This window comes from Lontra canadensis, unplaced genomic scaffold (genome assembly GCF_010015895.1).
Source record: "Lontra canadensis isolate GAN:19392208 unplaced genomic scaffold, GSC_riverotter_1.0 scaffold5, whole genome shotgun sequence".
NCBI classification, from domain to species: Eukaryota; Metazoa; Chordata; class Mammalia; order Carnivora; family Mustelidae; genus Lontra; species Lontra canadensis.
The window spans coordinates 7,569,892-7,591,852 of record NW_022630999.1 but is presented as its reverse complement, the minus strand read 5'-3'; the positions used below and the strand labels follow the sequence as shown (position 1 = coordinate 7,591,852).

The 21,961-nt window shown below is 37.5% G+C and overlaps 1 protein-coding gene across 1 annotated transcript; it reads right to left on the bottom strand.

The window, feature by feature from the left end:
• Positions 1-2,692: 2,692 nt before the first annotated feature.
• CUNH5orf51 (chromosome unknown C5orf51 homolog) lies at positions 2,693-21,324 on the bottom strand. Its single transcript, XM_032851399.1, has 6 exons — positions 21,126-21,324; positions 16,990-17,096; positions 14,544-14,687; positions 11,126-11,257; positions 10,136-10,250; positions 2,693-4,339 (listed from the first exon to the last, which is right to left on the bottom strand). Exons 1-6 carry the CDS (start codon positions 21,223-21,225, stop codon positions 4,053-4,055), a joined length of 885 nt encoding a protein of 294 aa, XP_032707290.1. The 5' UTR covers positions 21,226-21,324; the 3' UTR covers positions 2,693-4,052.
• Positions 21,325-21,961: the final 637 nt, after the last annotated feature.

Below are 21,961 nucleotides of genomic sequence, written 5' to 3'. Positions count from 1 at the left end.
AATACTTTAATTGCAGATACATTAAATGTATTTTAATATAATACTTCCAATAACATACTATCTCATACTGTGTCAAAAATAATACAAGGAAGTGACACTAGAGGACTACAGAATCCTGGATTCTGTTGCAGATAAGGTATCCTTATTAGAGCCAGGAACAGAATCCTGAAAGATGGCAAGAGAAAAGTGACACGTAATCCAAAACTAGCATGTCATCCAGTTGTGGGTTTTTAAAAATGCCATTAAAATAAATCTGAGAATTACCTTTAGACACATTTCCCACATTAATGAACATCACAGAATCCACAGTGTGAGTGTAAAAGTTGGAATGTAATTTTATTGCAGGGTTTTAGCCATAACCCACCTCACTCTACTGTATGCAAAGGTATGAGGGAAAGTCTTGTCGTGATTTACACCTTAATCAACATCATAAAATTCACAGTAGCCAGAAACCGTATAAATGCCACAAAGCAGACAGGCCTTTAAGTTTTAAAGCCTACTTAACATCATCACCATCATCATCATCATCATCACCATCATAATTTGCACTGGGAAAGAACCACACGAATTTAAGGATTATGAAAAAATCCTTTAACAGCGTTTAAGTTTTTGTAACCATCAGAGAACTCGAAATGTAGAGAAACCCCCAGTGTAATAAACAGTGTAATAAACACAATAAGGCCTTTAGGTTATCACTCACTCATGAGTAAAGCCCACACTGGAGAAAACACCTTAAATGTAATCAAAGTAAAAAGGTCTTAAGTAATGACTCATTCCTTAATTCTGCATCAGAACTGAATCAGAAAAAACCTTTATGAATGTACTGGATGGCAAGATATTTAACCAAAGGGTCAGAATTTGACAACACTAATGCTGAAGTACACAGGTGCCTTCCCAACCACCTTAAATAATATAGTACTACTTTCCAGATTATAACAAGCCCTTTACCCTGCTTTATTTATAGTGTTAACCACTTAATACACTATAAAATTAGTTTGTTAAATGTGTTAACTTCCTCCATTAGAATATAAACTCCAAAAAATTGGTGTTTTGCAAAGCTGTATCATCAATGCCTAAGATGAAACCTGGCATGTAGTAGGCACATAATAATTAGTGATGAGGAAATTATACTGCTTTCCTTATGCAGAGTATCTGTTATCTTGAAGATACTTCATTCTAAATGAAATAGAATTACTTAGGCTTTAACATATAAAAAATCTGTTGTTCCTTGTTTTGTAATACACCACAGTTAAGAGCATTATAACTGCTATGGTCTACAAATTATTCTCCAATTGTTGGGGGATGTAAAAGTACAAAAAGCACCCAGTAGCACCCTCAGAACTATACCAATCAGTGAGGAACCCAAGTGGTTCACAAGGGTCATGAAGGCAAAATGGAAATTTCCATTTCTGAAGAGAAAGTTATGGTTTTCTCAAGTTCCAAATTTATACAATACTTACTCCCCTGAGGAGTAATTCCTTATTTGCCTTGTCAACCACTGGTATAGAGAGCATGGCAGTTTGGAATCCAATAGCAGCAACCCTTTTGTGCAGTGTTCGGCACTTAAGAACCATGTCTCTTATTAATTAAAAAAAAAACACTAAGGGCCTACCATTCATTAAGTACAATGTATAGATATGTATTTTTTTAAATACAGAGTTCACCAACTCATAAAGAACTATAAAGCAGTGTTACCTGTTTAATTAACAACTGATCATGATGTTCCAAAAAGAGTCGGGGAGGGTGGTCTGTGGTTCTTAAAATCACACTAAAAATGATGTAAATCTTTATACTTAGAAAGCACAGAGGCATTTTTATAGTAAAACTTGTTGAAAAGCAATGTTAAATAAAAATCTTAGTTGCGTAAGATTAAGCGAAAAGATGGGGCAGAGATAGGGAGACATTTTCCTTATACCAAGATGCTCTATCAGAATGTTCCTATTTATCAAAAAAGAGCCTGGGTTATTAATGTTTGAGGACTGGACTAGAACTGGACTAGGACGTGATTACACAGGATACACTGCAGAGATAAAACAGGGAATGTGGACAGAAACTAGATTATGGCATTCCTTATTGCCCTGCACTGTGAAAGATCAAAACCACCAAAAACATGAACCAAAAAAGACTTTAGATAAAGATGAGGGTTAGTTACTTGGACATATTGAATTTTAAATTATCTAAGTGAAGACATTTAATAAGCAGTTAGAAAGAAGGCTCAGAGAGCAGAAGCTGGGATTCAAGTTGCAAGTCTAGATATAAGCTTAACATTATAGGTGTCAGAAGAAGCCATGGCTATGAATGACATCACCTAAGAGTAAGTTTAAAAAAAAGAGAGAGAGAGAGAGAGAAAGGAAAAGGGGGAGAAGAGGGATAAAGAGAAAAAGGATAGACCTCCAGGGAAGAGTAATACCTAAAAGGTAGGCAGAAAAAAAAAGAAGCCCCAGGGGAAATGAGGAAAGGCAGAGACTGGCTTTCAACAGCATGCAGGCAATCTCTTTCCTTCTAAAAATGGGGAAAATGAGTAGGGCAAAGCCAAGAAATAGAAGTTTAAGTCCTCATAGTCTTAAATTTCTGTAAGATAGGACCAAGAGCCATATGCTATGGGAGAGGACGGGACAGAGGACCTCATTAGGAAAGTGAGAGGTTTAGATTAGTCACTATGGTAAAAGGAGAGGAGCCAAACCAGAAACAAACAGGCTTGTACTGAGGGCTCTCCTAAAGTTGAAGCTGAGCTACTTATAGGGATTATACTTTCAACGGCTGCATGTACTTCACATGGGATGCAGCATTCCAGAAAAGGTGGGTGACAGGATTAATTCAACACTGACACTTGCAGAATGGTCAGACTGAAGGACAAGGGGACAGTAGACTTGAAGGGACTGTGAAGAGCACTTCATCTGTATCCCTAGTATCCCATATTAGGCTGACGCTGGTTAGGGAAGGAAGAAAATCTCAAAGGGGCTGATGGTTTAGTTGAAAGAGGAACAGTCAAGAGAAAGGGGCTGTGAAGAAGCTAAAGATATAGAATAGAAATAAAGGAGAAAGAAAAATCAGTAAAAATGAGAAAGTGAAAAGCTGGAAAGATGTGAATTATCATCAATTACTGAAATTTAAGATTTCAGAAAGAAAAACTCAGGATGGTGATCTTCATTCAAGGTATAGCCATGGGAGTTAAGTTCCTGGAATGTGATGAAGTCACTGGTACAGAAGTCAAGGATATCAGCAAATTATTAGATCATCCCAAGATGACAATAGGAGTTGAGGTAGACAATAAGCAAGATAGCAAGTTAGGTTCTCTGGCCTTTATCACTCATCTCTACTATTAAAGACAAAAATATTAAAATTTCAATACATATGAAAAGGGGCACTCTAAACACATACGAGTTAATGATGGACTATCCTGACTTCATCTTCATTACTCATTTGATAAACCATCCATTTTCTTTTAAATAAAATTGGAAAAATCACTTGAAAATTTTTACATAATGCCCAGTAGCATAAAAATTGTAAATGCCATGAGTAATGGTAAAACAAAAAATGAAACATTTCTTTTGTGGCACCTTTCATTATTTATCTATTCTGGAAATGGAGTCTGAATACTAGTCATAATTTTTTATTTTGCCAATTTTTACATCTTTAGAATATATCTAAAGCGATGAGGTGACTTGATTTTAATCTCTGAAGCACAGCAAACTTCAAGACAGATTTAAAAATAATCTGAAGATATTTAAAATGGTCAATTTATGTCACAAAAAAGCTAATAATTAAAAAAAACTTATAAAGCTAAACTCTATTCCTACTTATTAGTTATAGAACATCTGCAGTTCAGGCTGAGTTAGAATAACATACATGCCATCTTAAACATTAAAGAATCATTCTTTCATAGATTTAAAAATATATAATGAAAAATGGTGATGGCATTAAAAATAGGTAACCACACTGGGTATCTTTATGTAGTGTAACATTCTTAAACAGTGTCAAGATGTCTTCTTTTCTGAACTCTTCCATTTCATGGGTTGTTTTATTTTCCTCTTTGAAAAGGAATAGATAACTTACTGGTTAGTGTGATGCTGAAAAAAGTTTAAAATTTGTTTTGCATTTGTTGTATTCCATTCTTGCTCTTTCAGGGGTCCTTCACACACAAATACATACTTTTTCAAAATTTTTTCTCCTACTTCTCGGAAATCCAGAGGTTCTTTTTGTGTTGTGTAGCTTGCTCCAGAAACACCAGAATCCACTTCATGATTTTCTGGCTGTTGATCTGCACAATGCTTCAATCCCCAGTAACACATTTCTCCACTGTACATCATAGCCAGCAAATGAATGTCACTAAATATTCCTGAGAAAATCATTTAGGTTGAGAAATTAGAATTTAAATGTTTAAAAAGATGACCTGGCTACTTAAACTCTAATCAATTCCTTTTATGTCATTCAGCATTTTTCCTCTTTATTTAACAATTACCCAAGAAATGCCGAATTATCACTAATACATTCCTTATGTAATTGGCATCTCTATTTACTTATAAAAGAGGTCCATCACCCGCACCCCCCAGGGTACTGTCAGAGAATTTTTTAAAAATAATTATTTAGACCACTTGTTCTTAACCTTTAGGGGATTCTCTTTAGGCCCTCTCTGAGAAGGTGATATAATCAATGGAACCTCTCCCTGAATATATACCCCAAATTCTCCATAAAATTTCAGAGTATTTGGAGACTCCCTGAATCTCATCCATGAACACAACTTCTATTTTGGGATAAATTCTAGGATCAGCAATACAGTTCCAAGACAAGTATTCTACACCTCCTGTATTTCTTCTTTTTTTTTTTTTTAAAGATTTTATTTATTTTATTTGACAGGCAGAGATTACAAGTAAGCAGAGAGGCAGGCAGAGAGAGAGGAGGAAGCAGGCTCCCTGCTGAGCAGAGAGCCCGATGTGGGGCTCGATCCCAGGACCCTGGGATCATGACCTGAGCCGAAGGCAGAGGCTTTAACCCACTGAGCCACCCAGGCGCCCCCTCCTGTATTTCTATAAGAGTCTACAGAAATTATCATACATAAATATATGTATGATATATAATATATATAATTATATGACCTAGGAGGTCATATAATTCTAAATTATGAAAGATGTTAAATTATATCCAAGATACTTTATATTCCCAGAAAAAAAAGGAATACAATGTAGGGTTGCCATCAAGAATTAAAAACATTCTTATTATGAAATAAAGTAATTATATAATTAAATATTTATGGCACACTAAGTATATTCATTTGGTAGACATACAGACCTAGAATCAAAAGATTTGGGTATAAATTATTGACTATGATTTTGGAAAACTTTGAGCCTAGGTTTGCAAATCTGAAAAACCCCTTATTTTATGGAGTTGTCTTAAGGAATACATAAATAAAAATATATAAGAGTTTTAGAAACCATAAAATGCTATTAAGATACATTAACTTCTCGAAGCTGCTAGAATACAAATAAATGATTTACTCTAATGTATCATTAGAAAAGTTTACCTCACATCAATGAGTATCATAATCTCAGCTGCTCACCTAATATGGCTCATCAGAAATGACTATGATGGTACCAGAGATATACAAATAGAAGAAATATCCAACATTCAAATCTATCATAGTCTCTATTGTCTTGAATCTACTGCAAGCTTTTTAGTCTCAGAATTTGTCCCTACAGTTATCCCCTTCACTTCACCTCAAATTGAGGTTCTAGTACCACCAAGAGAAAAACAGGTTTAGCAGGAGAGATGACTCGTTAAACCATCAATAAAAGAAATAGTCACTTAAGAGCAGAATCTGAAGCCTACGTTCATGAAAATGATAGGCTACTCTACATTAATTATGCTTTCTATGAATAAAAACATTATATACATATTGTAAAAGTGTTATGTACTATGTTTAAGTATAAACATTTGTTATAAATGATATATAGATATTAATAAATATAACCATTTCTTTTCACTATTCCTTTAGTTACAAGATCATAAACCTCAGAGAGGAAGCATTAGATGTTATTCAGAATTATATTTTGTATCAGTTATGGCATTTTGTTGAATGCATGTCATTTTTATTTTTGTGATCCTATACCTTGTCTAGTTATTCCTAAAAAGAATGGTAGAGGGGAATAAAAAGATAGAAACAAAAATGGAGGGAAGGATGAACTTTTAAGCAGGCTAGAGGTTTGGGAGGAGGAACAGAAGTATGTCTCACAAAGTGAAGCCCCTTGGGAAGGGTGAGAGGAGTGTTTGCTTAGGGGACATATGGGATCCAATTTGCACCCAAATCTAAGCCTCATTCTTTTTATTAACAAGGAGTGACTGCTGAACAGGGGACACAGGTACACTGTGAAAAAAATGTTACTAGAGAGAATGAATGGCTATATGCTAAAGAGTGGTTCTCCAACTTGAGCCTACATTAGAATTACCTAGACACGCTAACATGTTGATTGCTGTACCCCCACCTCTAGAGCTTCAGATTCGAGTATAGGGTTGAGCCTGAGAATGTGCATTTTTCACAAAGTCGTAGCACTTATGGTGATGCTGATCCAGAGACTATGCTAAGCTACTGCTGATAAGTATCAACAGAAGAGATGAACAATGTATTTCAGGTACTTTCTCCCTTTCAACTTCCCCAAGGATTCCACTACTCTCCAGCTGTAGAGTTTTTGTTCCTATGAACTTTCCTTGATATTTTTTTTTAAGATTTTATTTGTTCATTTTACAGAGAGAGATCAGAAGTAGGCAGAGAGGCAGGCAGAGAGAGAGGAGGAAGCAGGCTCCCCGCTGAGCAGAGAGCCCGATGCAGAACTCGATCCCAGGACCTGGAGATCATGACCTGAACCAAAGGCAAGGCCTAACCCACTCAATATTTTTTTTCTTAATGCTCTGCATGGTTTTCAATAAAACATTCCACTTTGCACTATGCAAGTCAGTGCACTTGGTAAAACACATGTGATAATGGGGGATGCAGGTAGGGAAGAGGAGAATAACCCATGAAGTGAGAATGGGGGCAGAAAGACTTCTATAGGAAGGGGGAAAAAAAAAAAAGGTGGCCAGATTGATATCCACTAGGAAGAGTGATGTCTAAAATCTGGCGCATACTATGGGAGCTTCCTTTTTTTAAAAAAGATGTTAGTTAGTTAGTTAATTATTTGACAGCAGAGATCACAAGTAGGCAGAGAGGCAGGCAGAGAGAGCGAGGTGGAAGCAGGCTCCCTGCTGAGCAGAGAGCCCGGGACACTGGGATCATGACCTGAGCTGAAGGCAGAGGCTTTAACCCACTGAGCCACCCAGGCGATTATGGGAGCTCCTTAAAAACAAATTTTCACACTCCATATATTGAACTGACCCTGAAGGGGGTACACAGAAATCTGTTAATTTTTAAGAAGCTACCCAGGCAATTAGTAATGCTAGTTCAGAGCTGCTTCTTTCGGGGATCTAAAATCCCACGTTCTGGGGTAAGCTATGCAAAAATGCTGCTGAGAAGGCACCAGGGAGGTCCTCGATGGTATGAAAATGGTCATAAACCAAGGGTGTGCAAAGCTCAGGACTACTTTGATTTAATCCCTTGACTCCAGGGTTATTCTGACAAAGCTATTTCTACAAGGGCCCACAGAAGAATAAGGCTCAGAAATGACATAAAGAGGATTACTGAAGACTTTATTTGGTAATTTTTAAAAGCTGAAAACTTAATGGCATATAAGTAATGTTCAGAGGACAAAATAATTATCTCATCTTGGAAAAAGAAATAACAATCATACTAAGTATTCAGTGCTTTGAGTTTTACCTAAAGTTGGGTAAATTATCATTAAGATCTGGCCACAAAAATATTTTGGTAATTCATATAAACTTTTTAAATTAATATTAAGGATTATTCAGAATTATGCTTCCCCCTCTCTACTGGGGTTTCAGGAGTAATTCAGCCTGTGAAAGACAGGCTTGCTAGCTTCTAACCTACATCTTGAAAAAGAAGTAGGAAAAAGCAAACTGCTTTAGATGACAGCAAGAAGCTAACACCAGAAGAGGACCTAGCCCTATGGCAAAAGTGCTAGGGAACAGATATGTTTTCCTTCTTCCTGGAAAGACTCTTGATTCTTCTGTTGAAGAAGCAGTGGAAGCTAGGGGCTAGTGCAATCAAATTATGAGTTAAGAGAAGACACCAGTGGGACGCCTGGGTGGCTCAGTTGGTTAGTGCCTTCGGCTCAGGTCATGATCCCGGAGTCCCGGGATCGAGTCCTGCATCGGGCTCCCAGCTCCACGGGGAGTCTGCTTCTACCTCTGACCTTCTCCTCGCTCATTCTCTCTCTCACTGCCTCTCTCTCAATAAATAAATAAAAAATCTTAAAAAAAAAAAAGAGAGAGAGAGAGAGAGAGAGAAGACACCAGTACCAAAAATATCCTAGAGAAAATTCCAGGCCATAAAAGTATCCTACCCTATGACTAGAAATGGGAGAATAAGGGAAATTGGTGATCTTCTTACTTTCTTTCATTTTAAGTAGGCTTTGGTGCCAATCCTGCTGTTTCTCTTCTATCAATCCATGTGGGTGGGTAAAATTTTAGAAAGGCCATTGCCAATGCAGCTAATCATTGTACTAGTTATCTGAAAGAAATACTTCCTACAAATATGTCAAAATACCCCATGTTTGTCAAAATAGTATGCCCACTGGAATGGCACTTGGTATTCAGGATTTTTAGGACAAACTACTTGCCTGAATTAACTGAAAGTAATAACTTTCAGTAGCCAGTTGTATGTTAATGATACTTAAATCATGTTTTTTCTAGACAATGTTTTCAATGGAAAAGCCTATAGAAGCTAACAAAGAAAAATATTTAAAAATATAAAATTAAACTATAGAATTTTCCCTAAGTTTTCTTCTTCTTCCCCATATTTGATATTTCCCCATCATGATTTCAGATGGAAGTATAAAAGACAATTAACGCATATAATGGAATGTTATTCACCAGGTATGTGACCTTTAGCAGATCATCTGGCTTATTAGGACCTCAGTTCCTCCATTTATAAAAAGATGGTAAAAATAAGTGGTTCTTCCCTCTCACACCTCAGTCTAAAACCCAAGTGATGAATGAGAGCATCACTTGGGTTTGCAAGGCTTTCACGTTATCTTATTTAATCTTCACAATACTTCGAATTTGTTTAAGAATACATAGCAAGTAAAAGAGCTGGAATATAAACCCTAACATTTTTAAGTGCATAGATATTTATGACAGGAACTAACAGTTGCCACCCTATACTCATTCCTCCCTTCTTTCTCAGTTAAGAGATAATTTTATTTGGGATGGCAGTATATCAGGTAAAGGGCTATCCAGTACATCCCAGGTTCCCTTGTACGTGTATGAAGTCATGTGATTAAATTCTTGCCAGTGATACGCAGGTGGACGTTTAAGTGTCAGAAACTTCTAAGAAGGTTGTTCTTTTTGTCTTCGCTGAAAGAAACATCCTTTTGCCATTCTATAGACTGAAACATAGGTGAGGTGAAAGGAGCTCTAGCGTAGCACCTGAGTGGCTCAGTCAGTTAAGCATCTGCTTTCAGCTCAGGTCATGATCCCAGGGTCCTGGGATTGAGTCCTGTGTCCGGCTCCTTGCTCACCGGGGAGCCTGCTTCTCCCTTTCTGTCTCCTGACTGTTGTTCTCACTCTTTATCTCAAATAAATAAAATCTTTAAAAATAAAGAAAGAAAAAGAAAAAGAAAGGAGCCCCAAGAGCATCCTGAGACACTGAGAATGCAGTATCCTCAACAGGAAGTCTTGCTGCACAACTCTGGGAAGCGTTTACATGGTGGTCTATATAAAGTGCCTCCCTCTGAGGCCATAAGCTGTAGTTCTGAAGATGATGGAGGAAAAAGGTAGGAACCTGATGATGCCATAACCAGCTCCAGACCATTTTTATGTGACAGGGCAACATGATATATAATTCTCCCAGAATTGCTAGAAAGGGATTAGCAGTAGTTTTCTGTATTATAGGAGAAGATATTTAAATTTTTTAAAGGCCCTTTTATTATTTTTTGGTATATAATGTAACCTGAAATTCATTTAAATCAGAGTTAAGTCTAATAAATTTCTTAAAATTTTTTAAAACTTCAAAAAGAGAGCACATTACCTTCACTCAGTAATTTAGCTGTGTCTAAGTCTTGGAAAGAAACTCCTTCATTTAACTGGACAGGACACCGATAATTTAACATCTGTAGCAAGTAACTGATTCCATCAATAAGGTACTAAATGAAAGTCAAAGAATTACAAGTATTACATGCAGAACTGTAGAAACTTCAAATGCTGATTTCCCCCCATTCTTTACTCAAGAGAAAATTGGCTAAGATGTAGACCTATCTTATGGTTATTATATTACAATGGTAGAAGGACCCACCACCCCAAACACTTTTATAAATGTAACCGTCCAAATGCTCCAATTAGCAAAAAACCATGGAGAAAAAAAAAATTAAGCAAGAGCACATGATTCAGTAATATTCTTGCCAAAATGTTATCAGAGGAAGAAAAGGATAAAGATAATAAAGATGAGTTCAATAACAATTTATTAAAATATGTATGCACTTATAATTTAGAAAGATTATGATCAAACTCTTATATCAAGTGTGACCTCTCACTTCCAGGCCCACATAAACCATGTGTACAGTTAACTCAAGTTAGACTTCCTAGTGATACTTAACACTAAGATTTACTGATTCAGTCAGAAAAGCCAAGATGAATCAGAGGGCTACAGTATTCTAGCAGCAGGGTCACGGTGGTTCTTTATGAGTGATCTGCTGACAGAGAGGTTCACAACCAAGTTCGTTTCCTTCAGGCCAAAAATATGCTTAGAAATTAATACAGACTGTCTAGCTTGAATTTTAAAAAATAAAAATTCAAAACTTAAAAAAAGCACATAGAATTTCCCAGTTTGCAAGGCTTTCACATTATCTTATTTAATCTTCATGATAACTCCAATTTGTTTAAGAATACATAGCTAGTAAGTGAAAGAGCTGAAATATAAACCCAGACTACTGACTCCACCACTTTTCTTAATACATCAAGGACAGCTTTTTGAAACCTATAAATGTTAATGATCAAAAATGTATAAGAAATGCCCTTTTACCTTTTTAAGCAAATTGGATTTTCTTGTGAGCCACTCCCTCCTTTTGGTCAGAGAATGACAATACATATAGAGTAGGGCTCCCCGTCTCCAAGAGAGACATTCCAGGAGTTCATCCCCAAGCAAATCGCAGGGCTGAAACAACAAAGACATAGCTAAAAAAAGAAAGCTTGCATCTGTAAAAATCAAAATTAATTTCAAAATATTGAGCAATTCAGAAAACTTTCATTTCACAAAATTTGCCCTTTACTAGCTACTTACACATGAATGCCTTACTTTGAATCAGAAGTATAGAAATCTATTGCTACATGAAAATTAAAATAACTATTCCTACTTAAATTTTTCTTACAAAATAAATGTTTCAGTATGTTAGTAGCTAATTCTAATATATCTAAAATAAAAAAGTTTTTCATAATCTAATTAAAAAGATAACTTTTCATTCAATAAGTGGTGTGGGGAAACTGGATAGCTACATGCAAAAGAATGAAAATGGGCTACTTTCTTACACCATAAGCAAAAATAAACTCAAAATGGATCACAAATCTCAATGTAAGACCTGAAACCATAAAACTCCTAGAAGAAAACACAGGCAGTAATTTCTTTGATATTGGTCTTAGCAAACTTTTCTAGGTATGTCTCCAGGGGCAAGGGAAACAAAAGCAAAAATAAACATAAAAGAAATAAGAAAGAAAGAAAGAAAGAAATAAAGAAAGAAAGAAAGAAAGAAAGAAAGAAAAAAAGAAAACACCAAAATAAAAAGCTTCTGCATAGCAAAGGAAACCATCAGCAAAATTAAAATGTAACCTACTGAATGGAGAAGATTATGTACAAATGATATATCCAGTAAGGTGTTAATATCCAAAACATTAAAGAATGTATACAACTGGGGGGCCTGGCTGGCTGAGTGGGTTAAAGCCTCTGCCTTAGGCTCAGGTCATGATCCCAGGGTCCTGGGATCGAGCCCCTCATCGGGCTCTCTGTTCAGCAGGGAGCCTGCTTCCTCCTCTCTCTCTGCCTGCTTCTCTGCCTACTTGTGATCTGTGTCTGTCAAATAAATACAATCTTAGAAAAAAAAAAAGAACATATACAACTTAACACAAAAAAAACCCAAATCATCTGACCAAAGAGTGAACAGAGGACCTGAACAGATATTTTTCAAGAGAAGACATACAGAGATGGCCAAAGGGCACGTGAAGATGCTCAACATCACTAACCATCAGGGATATGCAAATCAAAACAACGAGATATCACCTTGTACCTATCAGAATGGCTAGAATCAAAAAGACAAGAAATAACAAGTGGGGGCGCCTGGGTGGCTCTGTGGGTTAAAGACTCTGCCTTCGGCTCAGGTCATGATCCCAGGCCAGCCCTGCACCGGGCTCTCTGCTCGAGAGGGAGCCTGCCTCCTCCTCTCTCTCTGCCTACTTGTGATTTCTGTCAAATAAATAAATAAAATCTTTAAAAAAAAAAAAAAAAAGGAAGAAATAACAAGTGTTGGTAAGGATGTGGAGAAAAAGGAACCATCATCATACACTGTAGGTGGGAATACAAATCAGTGCAGCCACTGTAGAAAACATATGGAGGTTCCTCAAAAAATTAAAAACAGAACTACCATCTGATCCACTGATGGATCCACTAGTATGTAATTCCATTAGTGCATATTTACCCAAAACAAAGACTAACTTGAAAAAAAATACACGCACTCCTATGTTTATTGCAGCATGATTTACAATAGCCAAGATATGGAAGCAACCCAAATGTCCATCTATAGATAAATGGGTAAAGATGTGGTGTATATATACAAAGGATTATTATTTAACCATAAAAAAGAATGAGATCTTGCCATTTTTGACAACATGGGCAGACTCAGTATCATGCTAAGTGAAGTAAGTCAGTCAGAGAAAGACAAATACCACATGATTTCACTAACATGTGAAATCTAAAAAAAAAACCAAAACAAATGAAAAAAACAAACAAAAAGCAAAATCAGACTCATAAATACAGAGAACAAAATGATGGTTGCCAGAGGGATGGGCAAAATGGGTGAAGGTGAATACAGGCTTCCAGTTATAGAATGAGTTAAGTCACAGGGGAAAAAGGTACAATGGTACTGAAATAGCCTTTTAAGATGTAGCTACACTTATGAGCATAGCATAACATACAGAGCTGTTGAATCACTATCTTGTACACTTGAAACTAATGTGACATTGTATGTCAACAATATCTCAAAAAACATAATTTTAAAAAAGGGTAACTTTTCAGAAATATGTTACCTGAAACAAGATCACACTTATCTGTACAACTGCTAGAATAAAATAATGAAGATATATAAAAAAACAGTTTTAATAAATCAAACTTTTAGTGACACCTGGGTGGCTCAGTGCATTAAGCATCTGCCTCCAGCTCAGGTCATGATCCCAGCGTCCTGGGATGGAGTTCCACATCCTGCTTAGCCAGGATCCTGCTTGTCCCTCTTCCTCCGCCCCTCCTCTCTCCACTCTTGCTCCCTCACATGTGCACACACTCTTTCTCTCTCTCTCAAATAAATAAAATCTTAAATAAATAAATAAGTAAGGCTATTTCCTGAGTTAAGATTTCTAAAATGAGGCTGTTGTGATTTCATTCTTTATCCCTATTAAAAAAAAAATAAATCAACCAAACTTTTACTATGATGTATCATTTAAAATTTGGGATTATGTGTTTCCACAATTAGCATCCCCTGATAAACACATAGAGAAAAAAAAAAAAAAATATATCCTAGGTAAAGAGAGCCAGCAGGCAGTTAAAGAATTATTTGCTTAAAAGAGTAGCTGGGTCTAGAGATAAAAATCTTGGAATCATCTAAACAGGACACTGAAAAGCGTGTGAACAAGTTATGAAGCAAAGACAGAACAGAGAGAGTCAGAGATGAGGAAGATATCCTTGGCAAGGGCCTATCCTTCCAGGATGGAAGAGAGGGGAGATGCCTGGGAAAGAATAAGAGCAAGGCCCTGAGACATGAAGAGGAGCCTGCAGGACCTCAAACGGATGGGGTAATCAATGGGAAGGAAAGGAGCAAATGTCCAGGAGGATGAGAACTGTAAAAAGGACATAAGAGATGTGGTAATTAGATCACTATGGACTTTAGGGAAAACAGTACCTGCAAAAGTAAAGGGAAAGAAACAGCAAATATCTGTGTTTAGAAAATGATCAGGCACCATCAATTCCAACACAATTCCATCATGCAAATATTCTGAAACATGTATGTGATACTTTAGTTATGATGTTGGTCTGAAGTGTTAAACTCTCATATATCCCTCCTTTAATCTTAATTTAAAATAGAGACAAACACACATTCCGGAGGAAAAATTACAGACTCTGAAAAGCAATACAGCAAGAATCAGCACCATTTCACTATAATTTACAGGACTGCAAAACTTACTTTTGGATGCATATTATTTTCTTTAACTAAAATTTCTGGTTCTGAAAGAAAACTGATCAGCTCTTTTACTTTCTGTGAAGAATCTTCAGGAAAATCTTCATCTACTAGTTTGTTCTCCTCAAAATATGTCATGTCCAAAATTGCCTGAAATAAAAGGGAAAAAAAGAATATTCATAAAAACATGAGTAATTCTTAACAGTTTAACCTTACATATACAGATGCTTTATTAGACAGTTAAATCTTCAGCACAATATTTATATTTGAAAAGTAGGAAAAATGTCTAAAAAATATTATCTGTATATGTAAAGAATCTGTAAATATATAGAAAAATATAATCAGATGCACTTTATAGGAAACTTCATAGGTATTTTACTAAAATACTGAATTAATGATCTTGCTTCTCTCAAAAAAATAAGTAAGTAGAACTGAGACTTTGGATAAGCTAATCACATATGATATAATTATGAAAAAAAATTATTATGCTCTTTGCAATTTACACATAATACTTCTTGAACATTTTCTCAATGCTTGCTATATCAATTTAAGGTCAATAGCTCTAGTTTTACATATTTAATCTTCAAAGGATTTGTTTCCTCAAGTGCAGAACCAGCATTTGGGTGATATGTATCCTGCTACCCAATAAAGGCAGCATTATCACCAACATTATGCAATTTAAACACCAAATCCCTAGCATTCCTAAATACAGGGACGCTCTCTCTGTTCAAGTACCTTAAAACTAACCAACCCTTTCTCTCTCTTTTTTTTTTTTTTAAGTTTTATTTATTTATTTGACAGATCACAAGTAGGCAGAGAGGCAGGCAGAGAGAGAGAGGAGGAAGCAGGCTCCCCACTGAGCAGAGAGCCCAGTGTAGGACTCAATCCCAGGACCCTGGGATCATGACCTGAGCCGAAGGCAGAGGCTTTAACCCACTGAGCCACCCAGGTGCCCCCCTTTCTCTTTTTTTAATTTATTGGACTAAGACTAAGGAAACTGAGTTCTACCACTAATCACCTAACTAACCCAGGACAGGACTACTTTCTTTTGTTGGTAAAATGAAGAAAGTGCTTTTCAAAGCTCCTTGCTTTGAGGATAAAATGAATTAACATCTGTAAAGCACACAGAACAGGAACTAGCACACAGGATTACTTAATTGCTAAGTGTTCTTCTTTGGAAGGCTTAAGCCACAAAGGGCAGGATCATTATCTTATGGATAATTACCTGTTGATTCAGAACCAAAATTAGGGTCCAAGGAAGCCTAGAGAATTTAAATCTATATCTCTAGGCCTTTCATCTTATCTTTAGGAGTAAATTAAAACATTTAGGGTCACTTGGCTGGCTCAGTCAGTAGAGCATATGACCCTTTGTCTCAGGGTCATGAGTTTAAAGCCCCATGTTGGGCATGGAGCCTACTAAAAAAAAATATTAATAATAAATAAATAAAATGTTTAGAACTCTCCCACGTGAAAGACATGAAACAAGCACGGAGTCTTCCAAAGGGAAAGAAAGCCAGGCAAAGTTCTGTCAAATAACAGCGGGCCTTTGGGGTTTGTGAGTACAGTTTTTATAGGCTCATTGAACCATGATATCTGAAGGCAGAACCCAGCTTCCTAACAGAAAGCAGAGTGCCAGGCACCTAAGTGCTACACGTGTGTACTTTGGAAGCTTATCTAAATTTAGTTCCTATAACCACTTCATCTTTATTATATCTTCGCAATCATGTAAGAGCATGGGAAACACTCTGTCAACTATAAAGTGCTACAGGAATGTTAGTTACATAATGGAATTAGGTTTCTTAATGTCAACTTGCCTCAGCAGTGTTTGAAAAAACCAAGAAAATAGGTCTTGTCCACAAAGTCACTGGAATTTTAAAGTAAAAATGGGGGTGGGGCACAGAAAAATCTTATAGACCTACATGACACTTGCAGAAGAGTTTTGTTGAAAATCCTAAGAAAAGATAAATTTCAGGGGGAAAAATATAATCAGGAACTTGACAGAGATCTTCATTCTTTCCTAATAACCTTCACGAACTTGGAAATTGCATGTATTTGAGTTGGCTTAATTATATACAAAGAGAAGCAATTCTGTGATCTCCAAGATTTTTTCCCTTAATACATTAGATAATAAATCTTACTCTTTTGTATATCGCCTCAAAATTTCAAGTCCATATGTTTTATATATATAGGTCTTTTTGACAAAAATTAAACATTTTGTTTTTATTTTAAAGTTATTATTTAGAAGTAATCTCTACACCCAACATGGTGCTCTAACTTACAACCTCCAGATGAAAAGCTGCGTGGTCTACCAACTGAGTCAGCCAGGTGCCCCCCAAGTCAAACACTTTAAATAGAGAATAAACTGGTTTCGCCACATCTAAACTTCGGAGTCAGTCATCTCATATAGGCAATCTTCTCCATAATATGTCAGAAATCACATCTGTTTCAGTACCTGTGTGTAGAGTTCTAGAAGATTTGATGGATTTGAACATTCTTTGTCTTCTCCACACAGAAGTTTCAATTTTTCTAGAGCTGCAGAGGCCCGAATTAGAAAGTGATCTGTAAAAGATAAAAACGTGAAGATTAGTTCATATAATTTCAAAATGTTAAAGAGAAAAAAGTGTACCTGAAATGATACTATGTTATAGCACTGAAGCAGCATGATATTAATAATATCTTTGTAAAACATGAAGTACTGGGGCGCCTGGGTGGCTTAGTCCTCAAGCATCTGTCTTTAGCTCTCGTCATGATCCCAGGGTTCTGGGACTGAGCCCCGAATTGGGCTCCCTCCTCGGCGGGAAGCCTGCTTCTCACTCTTCCACTCCCCCTGCTTGTGTTCCCTCTCTCACTGTCTCTCTCTCTCTGTCAAATAAATGGAAAAAATCTTTAAAAACCCCAAAAAACATGAAATGTCATAATGCCTAATCCTTCTTAACAAGTTTATCATGGTAATTTATTCTGGAGAGCTAGAATGGACTTCTAGATTCAGTTGTCATTTCTTAAATGCAATTTGTATTTTCATTTTCATGATGCTGCTTTTATGATGTTCACACAATGTTTAAGTAATAAATTTAACTTTTATTGGAATAGTACAAGCAATATACATAAACTACACAAAGGGCTTCCACTGAATTTGTAATTTCATAAATGAATTTTCTAAAACATTAAATCAAATGCCTCACAAAATGTAAGCTGAGCAATTGTAACTTTATCCCGTGTCTGTGTATTTATATATGTAAATAGCTGTTACAATTAATTAAAATTATGTAATCTATCTGCATATTTTATTCCTTTAAAAACCCAGAAATGGAAAAAATTACCTAATTCTTTCAAAGAAGGAACTAAGTATTCTAATATGTCCTCTAAAAACAATTCACCCTCTCTCCCCTCTACATTGTCCACTTTCTCCCTTTTCTTTAATGTCATATTCCCTTTGCTCTTATGGTTTCAGTTTTTCTTATGGATTTTTCCTCCCTAACCTATAAAGTGTCCATACCAAGGTGCTAGGTATCTACCCTCTGTACCATCTCACGTCAAATTTAGACATGGCCACCATTAAGACACTAAAGTCCTTGAGTTTGCCCCTCTGCGCTTCCTTTCTGAAATATGAACCCTTTCCAACACTAGCCAATGGACAGAAAATGTAATACATTTGTAAATACAAATAGCTAAGCTGTCACTGTCAAAGTAAAGGCACTACCAGCTTTAGTGGTGTCTGCTGGTAATCATACGATGACCTCAAGTTTTCCTAGGTGAGGCCTAATCTGGATCTAAATCAGATTCTGATTGCTTTTACTTTTTTTTTTTTTAAGATTTTTATTTATCTATTTGAGAGAAAGAGTGCATGAGAGAGAGAGAGAGGGAGAGAGAGAGAGAGAGACTGAACAGGGGCAGAAGGAGAGGGAGCAGCAGACTCCTGCCAAACAGGAGCCCGTAGTGGGACTCACCCTGGGATCATGACCCGAGCGGGAGGCAGACGCTAAACTGAGCCACCCAGTTGCCCCTCTGATTGCTTTTAAAGTCTACTATTCACATGAACTTAAAGATACTTTGTTAGCACTGCCCTCCCTCCACAGCCCAGAAGTAGCATCTATACAACCCTGAAAAAAAAAAAAAAAGACTACTGTGAAGTGAAATTATACGGAACATGGCACTCCTTACTGTGCTTCTTTAGAAACTGAGTTGGTATTTTCTTTTTAAATTGCAAGATTATTTTAAATGTAAAGACTTGCACTGAATTCAGTAAACCATTGCTGAAGGAGTAGCTCACGTAAACTCCTAAGTACAGTGGAGGGGGGATAATGGCTCACATTTTAGCAAACTTTTATAAAATGCAATACTTTCACCAGAACCATTCAGTCAAAGAAACACTTGGCAAGGGACAGACAAGTGATTATTACATAATCCTGAAAAAAAGTCCATCTCATGGCATACCTCCATATAGTAAACACAGCATGTTTGTACAATGAGAAATAAAAAAACAAAAATTGATTCAGTAATAAAAAGAGTATTCTTAGATGGAATATGTAGCCACATTCCATCTAATCTGATCTGAAGCAGAAAATAGGAACTATCAATCCCTATAACTTAATAAAAATACATAGTTGTTACATTAAAGGGCACATTTTGAGTGAATATTATTTTTGTTGTGTGGAAAAGAATGTCAAGTTCAGGGGCAGCTGAGTGGCTCAGTCCGTTAAGCATCTGCCTTCCATGCAGGTCATGATCCCAGGGTCCTGGGGTCAAGCCCACTGGGCTCCCTGCTCAGTGGGGAGTCTGCTTCTCTTTCTTCCTCTGCCTCTCCCCCTCTGTTCGTGGTCTGTCTCTTGATTTCTCTCTCTCTCTCTCTCATAAATAACATCTTAAAAAAAAAAAGAACTCCAAGTTCAGTTCAAACATGAAACCCCGTTTTATTTAAACTTCATAAAATAAAAATATCTTGCTATTAATACTGATTAATGGCTCATAACATGGATCACTATCATTTTAATTTTAGTAAATTTTCACAACTTTAAAGAGTCCCAACAAGGAGCACCTGACTGGCTCAGTCAGTAGAGCATGCAACTCTTGATCCTGTGGTTATAGGTTCGAGCCCCATGTTGTATGTAGAGATTCCTTAAAAATAAAATCTTTTGGTGCCTGGGTGGCTCACTGGGTTAAAGCCTCTGCCTTCAGCTCAGGTCATGATTCTAGGGTCCTGGGATCGAGCCCCCCATGAGGCTCTCTGCTTAGCAGGGAGCCTGCTTCCCTCTCTTTCTGCCTGCCTCTCTGTCTACTTATGATCTCTGTCAAATAAATAAAATCTTAAAAAAAAAATATTTAAAAATAAAATCTCCCAACAAAAATATAAAGCACTTTACTTTTACTTCCACTGCTCATTCTAGTCTGGATTAAAGAAGTCTTCCACAGGAAAATGAAAATGGCTTTCGGGTTCAGTGATAAATGAATAAAAACACTCTTCGATCTCTTCAGACTGGTTTAAATGGAGCGGGGGTGGGGTGGAGATCACTGTATAGTTTATTTAGAGGTAATCTGGATACACTTTCTGGTAATAGCCACTACAGTCCAAAAACTATTCAGATGAACCCCGGGATACGCTTACCATGTACCAAAAAAGAAATGAGCTTCAGGGTGATCTGTAGGTTTTTAAGAACATACTCCTAAGAAAAGATAATCCAGCAAATAATCTTCACTGGAACTTGTGCCATTTCATTGTGGGCCCTGCTCAATAAATTCACCAACAATCAATTATCTGGCAAAATGTTTCACTGCTATTTTCCTGTGAGTCCGATGACAATGAGTCAGTCCACAAAAATTTAAAAACCTACCTGCATAATGGCTCAAAACTCAAAAAGAAAATAATGTAGAACCTATAGGAAGCTGAAATGTAATAAAAGAGAATTGGACTTAAAACTAAAAGTCGAGAAAAATAAATTTATAAATAAATAATAAGTAACAGTCCAGGTAATTCTCTAAGCCAGTCTGTCCGAAGAAAACCATTTAGACGCTTCCAAATAAGTGTTCTAATGCTAACAGAGCCCTTATGAGAATTGAGATGATGTATATGAAAGAATCATCTAAACTATACCAATGTAAAGCTCTTCCGTAGAATACTATTTACAGTTGGATTCAGAATCCAAAACAGAAGAAATGTATAACGCAGCAATGAAAAAGTGGAACTGTTAAGCGCGTCTAGCTACCTTCACTGCATCCAAAACAACCATTGCTGATTTGTGTACTACCAGACACCTTCAAATACTCATTTAAACTTCTATACTTTTATCCAGATCTTAACCTTTTCCCAGTCGCTAGCAAGATAAAGACGAGCAGCACGGGTTTGAGATGTAAGCGGTTGTCATGGGTTATGAAAAGATGCAGTTTCGACGCAAATGCCCTAGCATAACGGAACGTGAGTTCCTGGAGGTGGACAACAGACCCTGCAGTGAGGGTCAGAAGCCCAACACCCTGGGGAGCTCTGGTCTGGGAACTATACTGACCACAGGCCGAAGCCTCCAGCCTCTACCGCCATAGAGTGCCAGCTTTGAATTATGGCCGGCCCGCCCGCCCCCCTCTCCTCGGCTCCCTCACCATCTTCGCCGGCGGCTTCGCTAAGCTGCTGTATGTGGGCCTGAGCCAGGTCCCCGAGCTCTTCCACTCGCCTCACCACACTGGAAGCAGCGGCCGCCATGGCCACAACGGGCGGGCGCGCCCCAGCCACGTGACTGCGCCAGCCCGCTGTCACCTGATTTCCCGGCGCAGGCGGGGCGTGAGGGCGGAGTTCGCCCGGCTGGTGGGAAGGAACCCCCGCTCCGTAAGAGGGCTTGCACTGGCGAGTAAATGTGGTTACCGTTTATTTTCTCCCTTTCTGACTTGCCCTCCCTCACATAATCTGGACTAAAAGGTATACTTTAGCGGCGAGCATGACGTCAGAGTACGCCTCTCTCCCGCCCCCTCCTCTAAACCAATCGGGGAGCTGTCCACGCCCTCACGCTGGTCCAATGGGAAGCCAGCTTTCTCCGCGGGCGCTGGTAGGAGAGGATGGATGCGACTGGCTGGAGGTGGTTGGCTGGCGGATCTTGCTGTTGGGTCTCTGGCCCCAGGCAGCTGTGGTCTGTAGGGCAGACGGGAAGCTCTAGAAGTTGGGTTGTCCTCATTTGGCCTTGTAGTGAGGGCGTTGCCTAAAATAAAATGATTATAACCTTCTGGTCAGAAATGGAAAGCCTGACAGCCCCCTTGCGGCACATAAAAGTCTTCAAGGGGTTATTGTGTGTCTGGGTGGAGAGCTCCAAACACTAGTGGGCGTTCCTAGTCTGCTTGTTGAGTGTCCCTTTTCCAAATCCTAATTTTAGCACCTGGGTTTGTTTTATTTCTGAACTGCGTTGGCTGGCTCGTATTAATGTACTTTAACCGTCTCGCGTCCAGTA

What these genes read in the sequence shown, in the direction of transcription:
- CUNH5orf51 (XM_032851399.1), bottom strand. Translation starts at nt 21,225, where the DNA reads ATGGCGGCCGCTGCTTCCAGTGTGGTGAGGCGAGTGGAAGAGCTCGGG. An exon ending in AAAATAATATGCATCCAAAA is followed by an intron (nt 11,258 to 14,543) that starts GTAAGTTTTGCA and finishes TTGTTGTTTCAG; the next exon opens with CCCTGCGATTTGCTTGGGGA. An exon ending in AGCTAAATTACTGAGTGAAG is followed by an intron (nt 4,340 to 10,135) that starts GTAATGTGCTCT and finishes TGATTTTCTCAG; the next exon opens with GAATATTTAGTGACATTCAT.